Below are 12,362 nucleotides of genomic sequence, written 5' to 3'. Positions count from 1 at the left end.
GCGTTCTCACCTGGGTTCAGATTTCAGCCTTTTCACAACAGTCTTTGCTATGCTGACAGTTTGCTCTTGTATTCTAGCAAGTTCCCTAGACATGAGCTAGATTAAAGCCCACCCCTTCATTTCTGCAGTTGTAGACACTGATTGCTATAACCAAAGAACACTTCTGAAGTTCTGCCAACACCGACTGGCACAGTACAACCTGAAAATCCAGGGACCCTAAACTCACCCAGCATGCAGCGCTGACAAATCTCTTGGGGGTGTAGGGGTTTGACTGTTTTTACATAATGGAGGGGAAGAAGAGAAATCAAACATCAAGCTGATGGCCTGGTGCTTAGCTCACTGCAGATGTAAATCAAGTTAAGCATTTCCAATCCAGCTGCCTTCCTCAAAGGTTACAAAATTACAGCACATGGCAGCCCATTCAGTTCTTTCCCCTTCACCAGATGGTCTGAGGTGCTACTTTTCCCAGCAAACAGGCATAGGTACTGAGAGGTGTATTTCTCAATTGGAGTAATTTCATTTGTGAGCACAGAACAAAAATAGAGAGGCAGTATTAAAAGACCGTAAACTACATAGTACAAGACAAACACATACTGCATATAAAATATTTCCCCTCCCCCAATAAATTAGTAAGAAAACTGGAAAACTAAAACAAAAAAAACCCAACCACCAGGATGGGGAGCAGAAAACCAGACAAGTCTTTGCAGAGAAGAGAAAAGAACAGAATGGAAAAAGAGACTCGGGTCAAAGAAAGCCAACCAAATACTGGACAAAGTTGGCTGGCAGTATTCTCCCTGGCCCTGCCTGTTAAGCAAGTATTGCTGACCTAATGGAGAGATGGGAGAGGTTGAATCATTGGTGTAGCACAGCTCAACCCTAGAAACACATTTCTTTCCCCTTCCCCAACAGGACTTGGTCATATGCAGTGGAGCCAGCAAACACCCAACTGGAAAATGCAACACCTCCTCTGAGGGGAAAGACTTTTGCAGAATTTTGCCCAATTATGTCACAAGTCTTGCAAAGGCTGGCACACCTCAAGTTTGGTCTGCAAAGACATTAGCTGCATTTTAGAGTAGCTTGAGAAGGCACCTGCATCAAGCAGACGGAGTTGCTGTTGTTCAGAGGGATTGTTTTCCTCACAGTCACCTGAAACCTCTGCATTTCTGAGGCTTTTTCAGCTCCAGAACTAGGTGAAGTCACCAAGTGGCAGTAACTGTAAAGATACAGCAATACGCACAAGGCCACTGGCTGACCTACCTTCAAGGGCTTGCATGGGTATCCAGGAGGGTGAGCTTGCAGAAAAAGCATGAGTCAAGCTCATCTGGTAAAGCTCAGTAGCTAATGACCTCCTGAACACCACCAGCCTCACCCAAATCCCAAAGCACCCAGCATTCCCTGGAACAGCTCTGGCTGTTCCCCTGTGCTACTGTAGTGGTTTGTTCATTCTTAAATGTGGATTACAGAGGTCTGTCAAGCTTCTCAAGTGGCTTAAAAAAGTTGCCAGTATTCAAACTGGCCAGTTGATTGGTTCTGTCGGGTCTAGAGGAAGCTGTAAGCACCTCTTTGCAGAAGAATCACTTCTGTGGCTGATAGAGCCCTCTTTAACTAAAAACCCAAACTATGCTCAACCATGACAGCTACCCTCTTCTCAGTCACTCAAAACCAGAGCCTTAACTTCATCCTTCTCAGAGAACAGAGCTTGGCCTGGAAGCCTTATGCTGGTCACAGTTTTCCAAGGGGCAGGAGAGGAAGGGTCTGTGCGTGTACAGACACAGGCTGAGAGGGGTCCTGCACTGGAGCTTGTTTCCTGTATCAGGTGCACATTCTCACTCTGCTGAGCATCACATAGAGGAAATAAAGGCAGATTTCAGCTCTTTCATTAATTCCTTTTACTGTCCAGCTTATCAGCTTTTCTGGCTCTGCTGACAACAGTGCCAATCAGATTGTAAACAGCTTTAATTTCAATTTCCCAACCCTCAAGCGGTATCAGAGAAAAAGTTCTAGAATGGTGGGACCGTAACCAGTGCACTACAGGGCAATCAGGAATTGCAGTGTCAAAAAACAGAGCACAGCTAACTGCCAACTGCCTTTTGGCTTTAAGCAAAGCAAAACATGCACAGCAGGGAAGAGGGGTGGGGAAAGGTGTGGTACCAGGAAACGTTTTGGGGAAAATCCTACATCTAGTTTCTTACAAGCTAACAGGAATTTCTGGGATAGACTAAAGAAATCAGTGTGTGGCAATACACAGCCCTTCTGCTTGCAAACCTACCTTTCCTCACGTTCCCTTTTTTGTTTACGAGCATGACGGTCCATCACACTAGTTTTAGTCCTTGTCTTCTTCCAGGAGTAGTAAAATTTCACCAGGCTGGCTATTGATTTGTCAGGAAGCTGTAAATTAAACATGTATCCTTTTATATGTTTGTATGTAAAGTATCCCCCAGAAGTTCACATAAAATTGGTCTGGTTTTTCCAAGGAACATCTGACCTCTTTACATTGGATTCTCTCAAAGGCTCAAGCAAGGCAGTTCTGCAACCTTTCCAAAAATGATCTATGGGGGAGTCTTTCAGGTTAGTGACTACTATTTAGGACATCAAGATCTCTAAAGAGCATCTCAGCAAGCTTCCACTCACCAGTCGAGTAGCTGGTTCCCTCCAGCATAGGGGAAACACAGCAAGAGCAAATCTGAAATGAGGCCTTGAAACTGAGATAACAATTTAAAAGCCGAAACAAACCTAAAAGCCAACACAGACACATGTAAACAATCACAGAAACTGCTGAATTGCAATCACCCCAAGCATACCTTTGACGTTTGGTTAAATAGGTTTATTCACACCATTCACATGACAAAGTCTATTCAAAGGTCTCAACAAAGGATGTTTTCAAAAGGTGAAACGTTACTGTATGGTGAACTGAGGGTACAGGAAAATAGAAATATTTTTTTTTGTCCTCTTACACTAATGGCATTACCCTGGAGCAATGAAAGAAAAGTCTGCCTCCAAAAAGCATAAAACTACATTAAGACTAATTCTCTACTTTTGAGGTACTCTACATGGATGCTCTTACACAGGACTTCTAAAAGGCTAAAGTCCAGCCTTTTCTGATGAATGTTTATTTAAGTGTCTGATTCAATTTGGAGGGCAGAGCAGGTGGGGAGGAAAACAAGACTGTGAGCAAGAGCCAGATCTCTTTCAATTAGACACTGCAGTTTAAGTCTTCACTCGAGACAAGCCTGGTTCTCAAACTGCAGACTGACTTTAGGTTCTAGTAACAGATCACACCAGCAGTCCCACTCTGGCCCACAGGCAGAAATCCATTGGTGCTGACAAAGCACAGGTACTAAGTCAATGTTGTGATGCCAACAGCCATGCAAGAGGCTGGTGTTCTGAAATTAAAAAGAGTTCCACAGAACAAACTCGGGGACAAGGCTGTTCATGACAAACAGCCACTTGGCTATAAACCCCTGCTAAGAGTGCCAAAATATCAGAACCAGCTCCGGTAAATAATGTAACTCGCCTTTCATTCTCTGGCTTTGGAGATTTCTCCCCTCAGTTCCAATCTGCACAGGTGCTAATGGGGCAGCATCTATAAACTAACAACTAACATGCTCCTGAGCCATTGATTCCTGTCCCCTGCTAAACACAAAGCTTCGTGCCATTTAATTCCTTTCATGCACAATCGCTTTCCTGGGAGCAACAGTAAAAAAATATCATTACCTAGGGAACAGTGCACAAGCTTGGCATCCCTGTACTGGAATGCAGTTCACTCAGGGACAGAGCACCATGCTTCTGCACATAAACCAAATTGAGAATTTCTTGCTTTGGCAGTTAACCCACCAACAGGATGGGCTTTATGTTCTCTTTTTTCCCCAGGACATTCTCCTGCCCTATTTTCCCCCCTATATAAGAACAGAGGAATAAAGAAAAGAAGCTACACTCTTGAAGAGTTCCATCACCTGGATCCAAGGGAGTGGGAGACCCTAGGACTCCAAGAACATTTGGAAATGAACATCAGTGAAGGACAAGGAACATCAAGGAAGGCATGACAAAAACAGGCCTCTTTCTGCCACCCTTCTGAAAAGGGACCTTCATCCTTAGAAGGCAAGTCACCTTTCGCTTTTCAGCAGGATAACCAACACAGACCTGTGTCACATGTGCTTTAAAGAGGCTGAACAGATGGCAACAGCCTAGGCTCACTTCAAAGGGTCAGAGCCAGTGGAACTGGGTCCTGCTGGAACACTCCAGAGGCTACTTTACTGAAGGAGAACAAATAACAAAGTCTAGTTCCCACCCAGTTGATGAACCCTTAAAGACACTCTCAAGATACAATTAACAAAAAATGTTTACATCCTATCCTCTCCCTCTTCAAAAGAAAATTGCACACTCCCCAGCACTTTCCTTTCAGGCAGAAACCTACCCTTGAAGTTTTCAATCATATGTTTAAAACAGTATCATTACCAACCAAAAGCAAAGGACTGAATACTTGCAATGATGTATAAACATCTATCACAGCATCCATTGACAGTCCCAAATCACATTAAGCACAGACTTTGTCATTAAGTAAAATTAATTCCTAAAAATCAGGCTGTAAGAAAGGAAATCAACTTTGCACAAAGATGATCTTTACTGCATACGCGTGGGCATGTGTGTACAGACCATGCCTGAACTCCAGCTGAGACAAACACTACCATAGCACACAGGGGACCGAAAACTGTAATTTCCAACCAAAACAAAAATCACAGTCAAACTTTATCCTGAACCAGTAAAGCACTTCAGGAAAATACTTCTACAGAGACTCTGGGAATAACATTGTTTCTTTCTATTCATGGTAGCATTTTTCCTCTAACATCCCCTTTGGCCTGTTCTCTCCCAAGAGCATTAGACACACATTTAGCACAAACTGCACTGAAGATGACGGTCTGTTCTGCTTTTCCACTCCTGCAACACCACTTACCATCTGCTGGATCCTGTGAAAGGTTTTCCCGTGGAAACTGAAGGCCTGTTCAAACAGGACCTTGTCTTCCACCGTCCACTCATCTGGGAATGGAGTAAAGTTTGGCAGATCTGCCAAAGACTTCTCAATGTTGTGCTTGTGCCAAAACAGCATCCCAAGAGCCTAGAAATAATACAGACACCAAGGTGAAAACTGTAATCAAAAGAAACATTACTGGAAAATGGAAAGGGAGAGCTACAACATTTTTCTTAGGCAACACATTAGACATAATTTTAATTCTCAGCTATATCAGATGCTTTTCTGAGTGCAAGAAACCTGGAATCTGCCACCCACCTAGGCTGTGAAGACCAGCCTGACGTTTATCAAAACCACACAGGTAGTCATGTAACAAAAGACTAGCAACAGAAAGGTGGAAGAAAAAACTTAAGAAATTACTCCAGCTTTACTGATCATGGTATGCACAGATAAGCTGAGCAAAGGCTTGGGGAGTCTACCTACAAAAAACTGGACAAAAGGCAGCTTCTTTCCAGTGCTGGACTCCATTTCCTGGAAATTGGGATGATTTAATTGACTGGGGGTTTTTATAGTTGTTTAGGGGGTTCTTTCTGAGGGGGAAGGGGAAAAGAATGAAAGAAGAACTGGAAGAAGGGAAGGCAGAGAACATGCACCACCTTGACTTGCTGCTAAAAAGTCCCTGGCCCAAAGGAGGAATAAATCTCACTCATTCTGGGGGCTGCTCTTTTATTCCCTTGAGAGAGGCCTCATTTTGCTGTTGCAGTCTCTGGTTCTCAGTTCCAAAGACAAAGTGCCTGTGCTGCATTTCACCACCTGCAAACCATTCTCCTCCTGTTGTCTCCGAGACACTCGTGCACAGCCCCCGTCTCCCAGGGGTCCACAGCCCCTGTGTGTTATGACACATCACCACCTCTGGCATGCCAGCAACCACTGCGAGTCATTTTGGGAAGGCCTGACTCTGCAGAGCTAAAAACCAGCCTTTCACAATTGCTGTGAAGCAAAAACAATCCCTAACATGCTGAGTAAAATGTAAGAGTAACCTGCTCATCATATGCAAACTCAGCTCAGGTTTCACAGCCATAGTTACCCTCATCTAGTAGTTTCGCTCTGGCCACCCAGCATTACAAAATCCCTCCAAAATCGGGGTTTCCCCATTATGCTTTGCTATACAAAAAGGCAGTTCCTTTACAGGATCTCATGCCCCTGAGATTCTCCAGAGAGTATGCATGTAAGTGTTGGTGTTATCCAAGATCTTTCCCAGACCCTACTGGACAAGATCTCAGTGCTGCCAGGACACCTTCTCCTCCCTTTTGCCACTGTGCAAAACAAGTAGTAGCCTTGGTTGCAGCACAGGCACTCGAGATGTCACAGGAGCCACACAGCCATTCTGGCAAGGATGGGGTCAAAGAAACTATTTTGCAGTCATGAAAGACTGAGTTTTCTCTCCCCTGACATCCTCCTTCAGCTTCAGATATGAGCTCTACCTGATATCCCTATGAGGAAGGAGAGGATAAACAAGGAGCGAGACATTTTGGGAGGACAGGGTAGCACTGAGGCATTAGTGAGGACTGAGGGGAGAGCTGCTTACATAAAGCAAGAGACAAACAAAAAGGTTTTCCTTACAGGCCTGTTTATCAGGAGATCAGTATTCCTCTTCCATCCCTGCCTGTGCTCCCCTGGAAGAACTCTGCACTCACACACAGGTGAGCACAGGGCTTTCCCAGGCTCCTTTGTCCCAGGGTATCTGACAAAGGCTGGCAGGAAAGCCCAGGTCACAGCATGACTTACGGTGGTGCTTCCAAAAGTCTGTGACTGCTACAGCTCAGCACAACCACCCACAGCTGTTTGCACCACCAGCTGAAGTGTCTGCCCTGCCGGAGCTCACTGGCCTGCAGAGAGCCTGCCCTTTGCTGCCCTGGAGCTGACCAGGCTGCAGGGACTCCCACAGCACAGCCCTGAGCCTCCAGCCATCATCCACCAGGAGCAGAGCCAACAACAGGACACTCAGCCACGGGCAAGGGGAGTGAAAGGACAGGGATGGGAGCCATGCTGGCACAGAAAGGGCAGCTCGACGGGAACACCACTGGGCAGAGGAGCACCAGTGAGCACATGCCCCAGCACCCTGCCAGCAGCTCCCACTCCCTGCAGCAGACTCGCACGTCTCAGCCTGCAAAGAGAGGGTTTGGGCTGTGGGCACAGCTGGAAAAAAGGCAATCTCTGTATGATAACTGTTAGCCAAGCCACCTGGACAGTGGAGCAAAGTGACCGGCTGTCAGGGGAATGTGCATGTGAGAGAGGGCTGCCACGGCCAGCAAAGCCCAGAGATGGTGGCCAATTGCTAAAGTGAGCTTTTACTGGCTTCCAGGGAGTCTGTATCAGCTTGTCCAGTTACCCAGCCAACAGCAACTCTGATGATACCTGCTGAAGACAGAGTTTCCCTTGGTGACACAACAAATCATCCTGATTTGAAAGCCTTGACACTTGTCCCTGTAATACAAAATGAATGCGTGCCTTCCAGAGAAAACAAGATAGATCCTCTCCAGTTATTTCCTGAAAATGCCTAGCGCAGCTCTCTAGGAAATCCCAAAGGACCTGGGAAACTTGTTTAACTCCATAGTATTATGTGAGAGTGCTACAGAAGGAATAAGAAAATTTTTAGGAGTAGGGAGACTTTTACAAGCTGCTCAGCCACTTTACACTCTGATGTGGCAAGTCATGCAACTTCTGTACACAGAAGGGGAAAGAAAAAATGGAGAAAAAGACTTCAAGGAATGAGTGGGAGGTCCATATTTTCAACGTTAAAATGAATGCAAATCTCTGTTAGCTAATTTTAAGTTTTTCAAACCACAAAAAATAGGTGGGTTTTTTTAAAGATGGCAAGCTTCATTTTGATCAGTCTTCTGTATCATTCTATACTTTCCAAACAACACTTCTCCACTAAAATAATGAAATCCTTTCCTACTATTCCAAGACCATCTCTCTTGGCAAATGTTACCCACGATATCCAACACTAGAGTATACCAATATCAGCTGAATAGAGTTATCTTTATTTTCATTTTAAGTTCACAGCCTTTTGATGCTTTGACGTTCCTTTTATTGCTGTTTTCCACTCTTAGAAACCACAATTATCAAATCAGATCATTCCTGGTTTTGCTGGAAATTTTGCTGGCTATCTCAACTTCAGTGTTCTTGTTCAGCAAGAAGTCTTTCTGAGCATGAGTATCAACTACTCAAAGATGACAGCAGAATCATTTACATAGAAGCCCTTGCCCATGCCAATAATTTGTTTCTATGCTCACAGCCTCTGTCTGAACAATTTAATAAACTTTCAAGTTTTTGTAGAATCTCTTTGTAGAGACAGTTTGTGATTTGCCGAAACACTAAGTCATGAGATTCCCTGCCTTCCCTTTCCAGGCAAGTATTAGTTCATGAGGAAACTCCACAGAATTCAGAAAAATTTCCCAGGCACAGATCTAATCATCTCCCCAGCAAGTTCTGAAATCATTGTCAGTTAACACAGGAAAGATTAGTACACAATCCTAGACCACACGGAATAAAGAAGAGGTCTGTTCTTCAGACCAGGATTTCCATCCCTAGGTTACAAGTACTGGCTAAGGTCAGTGGCAGCTGGCAAAGTCATCCCCTGTTACTGCACTGACAGACAAGGTGCTCATCTATGAAACGCAAAATGATTTGCAGCACAGTTTTAAGGTAAATAACTCTGGGTATCGGTTTGCCTCAGAAAAGCACATGATGGTTCAATAGCTCATTAATAACTGCCAAGACATCCATGAAGCAGAGACAGAGCAGTCAGCTGGAAACTGCAATGCAATCAGGCAGCTGTCCAAAGATAAGCCAATCTTTTTAACATTGTTTAGGGGTTCTGAAAGTGCTCAAGAAGCAGTCACCAGAGGAAGCATAATACTCGTGGCCAGACTCCATTAGAAATTATAATGGTTTTGTTTTTCTTCTTTTGACTCTTGATGTAAAACTAGGGGCGAACTCCGTAGCCACAGAGCACAGGCTACTATTAGGAACAGTCAGTTTTGGGATAAGTAGTAGAGGAGAAAACACAGAAGTTACAGAAAGAAAGAAGCAGTTCTAGGCAGTCACTTGAAGTCATGTTTGAATACATGCTGAAAAATATTTTAAAATATTCAAAGGGTTGTTACCTGCTCCATATTGTATCCATGCTTCTCTTTAGCAATGGCAATATATTCATCCACTGAAAAACAAAGAGAAGGTGTAAGTGCATCTCATCTCATATTCCCTTCCCCTTCCCAGTCAAAAACCCAAATCTGCAGCTCTGACTTTAGCCCTCCAGAGACAACTCATGAACAGCTGCTGTTTCCAACAATTCAGGAAAAAAAGGAAACAAAAGAAAAAAACAAGTCACCAGACAAACTACATATTTTCCTTAACAGCCTAAATGATGCATGAGATCCAATCCAGTTCCAGTACTTCTGAAACACAGCCTATAGTATTTCAGAACTTGTTCATCAAAACTGTAGACATGACTGTATCAGCTGCTTTTTGCGGTGTGTGTTCATTTTGGTGTGGTTTTTTTATTGGTTGGTTGTTGGTGATTTTTTTTTTAACACCCCCAAAGTAGTTGTTTTCTTAAGGAAAAACATCCCCAGACACAACCCATATCTTCCAATACTGCCAGAATCCCAGTGTTGCACAACCACTGCAGATATCCTGGTAAATTTTTCAATTCTTAGGTCTCAGCAGTTTTTATCTTGGATCAAACCCCACGCCCTCCTGTATTATTATGCCCCATGAGCTTTCAATCTTTACAATGAGAACATGCCCTGAGGACTTACACTTTGTACAGATGGGACTACACCCAACCGTCTTTCACTCAGAGTGACCAAGCTCACATGTCCAACAGCACCCATTTGTGAGGAATGGATCAAAGTCAGTACTAGTGGTGGTGTTCTGAAGTCTGTGCCCTTATGCCTGGTCATTATTAATCACACTGTAATGATAATAACACCCTTGAAAACAAACAAAAAAATAATCGAAAAGGTGAAACTCCTCCTTCCCCTGGAAGTGGAAGATGCCAGAAGCACTGGTTGTCTGTATGACAACCTGACCTAAATGTCCCTGACCTAAAACAGATACACACAGCCAAAGTTCTCATCCTACAAAATTTGGACTTCACAATGAGTCACATAGCAATGAACTCAAAAATCATTCCCCCCTTCCTCTCCTACAGATACAGAGGGATGAAAGCAAATTCCACTACTGAGCACCAGACTTATGGAGAGCATGCGCAGCACCTCCGGAAGGAAATGGTTCTGTGCACTCTGCAGCTAAGGAAGCCACATTTCCCAGTCTGGGCCTCATGATTAACTTCAGCTCTCAAATGTGCTTCTCCCATATTTTTTGCCTTTATAAATGCTCTTATAGAATAGTATGGCATTCTTAAAGCTTGTTCTTCAAGCTGGGACAGTCCTCAATTATCCCTTCAGCCTAGAAACTAAGCTATGAACTCAAAATGTACTGGGAAAACAGAAAGGATAAATCAGAAAACACAGCAGGAAAGCACCAGCCTCTTACTTTCAACTTGTCATTAATAATAAGAATTTAGATCTAGGTACTTAAAGTAGACATCCCATCTTTAGACTAGCCAATATGACATGTAATAGCAATGCCAGACCTTCATTTGGAAAGGAAAAGCACAAAAATTTTGTGTTAATTTTCACAAAAAGCTGTTAGGAAAGAGGGCCTTGTTAAGTGCCATGCAAAAGTCCACGAGACTATTAATACAGTCACATGTTGTGGCAGGAGAAGAGCATGCTGTAAACACAGGCACAGTTCCACATTATCAAGGACATTCCATGAGGTTCTTGTCCTTCCAAGCACCCACTTGCACACAATGGTGACTCCCAACAGGCTGACAAACCTGTGCATTGCTCCATGTTCTAGATCCATTCAGTAAAAGTTTTATTAGCCTGCTAGAAAAAGGCCTAGACACAACCATTAATTTGCACTGGTGCACCACAAACACATCTGTCTCTCCAAGTCAACCAATTGTTTCTAAGAACCATGCTGAACTGGGATGAAAACCATCCGTTCTTCCAAACAACCTTTTCGTTCACAAAGGAAACAAAATAGTTGCCAAGGCAGTGGAGGTGCTTGGGACAATGACCAACTTCCTGGGCTGAATTTGCTGCATTCACTGAAAGAACATCCTGAGGGTTACCAATGCCTATTACCTCGAAAATCAGCTTTGCCACAGGGAAAAAAAAAACCCAGCTTGTAAAACCACATCCCAAGCAAAGAACGTGATCCAGAAGAGACACACAGAGTAAACAGGGACAGAGAGGGGAACTGCCTCATATACATACATCCTTCCCCCCTCCACATGCCAAACAGGACAGGAAACATCAGTAAGATGTGGGCAGAAGAAAAAATTCAGGTGCTTCCAGAGTTATAGATGGTTATAAAACCACACCCAAAAAAAAAAAAAAAAGGCTGCCAGGAAACCCTACATGCAGCATTTCCCTGTAGTTCAGTTCTCTGCTTCCTTAAAAACAGGTATTGCACATGCAGTGTTATATATTTTGTCTAAGGAGGACGTGTGAAGGAAGGAGGAGGGAAAGGAGCTGAATTCTCCCAAGTCCAAGGCTGAATTAAGCTCCTGGATGCTAAGTACTACTGCATTAACTACCTTGCTTTCACTGTGGAAAGATATACAGTTCTTCATTTGACTTCAGCACCTTATCCTTTAATATACAGAGATGAGATGAGGTCGTTCTCCTTTCCAGCATTTTATCTTTCTTAAGCCTGATGCTGTTAAGTAATGAAAACATACTTGCTCCCCCAAAAAATCATTACAGCATTTTCTCTCCTAACTAAGCAAGAATACTAGCAAGGTCTCCACACAGCAGTAGGACTTCTCTTCAACAAGTCAATACACCACTGAGCCTAACAGTAGATCATGAGTGACTAGACACCATGAAAGTAAGCAAGATGCTTTTCCTGTCACGTTAAGTTCTGTAACACCACAGTATTATACCTCATTGTTACAGTGGAGGAAAAGAAAAACAAGAAAAAGGCAATAAGGCAGTAACCTGACCATGAGCACACAGCAATACTACTACACACTAAAAGAGCATTTGTGGATGTAGGACGGACAAGGAGTACACCACCGTACTCTCCTCTTGGCTTGTTTCCTGGCTGCTTACTGCCAATCTAGCCCCTTCTGCTCGTCATTTCTTGGCTAATTATGAGCTCACTCGCTTTGATGCTTGCACCATCTGAGAGGTATGACAGTCCCCTGAGCAATCCTTCCGATTGCTCTTTACCATCCCCCTCCATATGAAGTAAGGAAGGAAGAGCATGGCACAAGCTGAGTCACAGGATCCCTTTAGTCTCCCATACCAAT

At 43.7% G+C, this 12,362-nt stretch overlaps 1 protein-coding gene across 3 annotated transcripts in view; it reads right to left on the bottom strand.

Annotated features, from left to right (window-relative positions):
• The window catches only part of RCOR1 (REST corepressor 1), an 81,480-nt gene that overhangs the window by 14,779 nt on the left and 54,339 nt on the right, over positions 1 to 12,362 (bottom strand). For all 3 annotated transcript variants that reach the window (XM_082284087.1, XM_082284085.1, XM_082284086.1), the window contains 3 exons: positions 9,139 to 9,191; positions 4,952 to 5,113; positions 2,270 to 2,388 (listed from right to left, as the gene is read on the bottom strand). In XM_082284087.1, the coding sequence (XP_082140213.1) occupies positions 2,270 to 2,388; positions 4,952 to 5,113; positions 9,139 to 9,191 (334 nt within the window). The remainder of the gene's footprint in view (positions 1 to 2,269; positions 2,389 to 4,951; positions 5,114 to 9,138; positions 9,192 to 12,362) is intronic.

The sequence above is a fragment of the Coloeus monedula genome (assembly GCF_965178545.1).
Source record: "Coloeus monedula genome assembly, chromosome: 6".
In the NCBI taxonomy this organism is placed as follows: Eukaryota; Metazoa; Chordata; class Aves; order Passeriformes; family Corvidae; genus Coloeus; species Coloeus monedula.
This window is presented reverse-complemented; position numbering and strand designations above follow the sequence as displayed.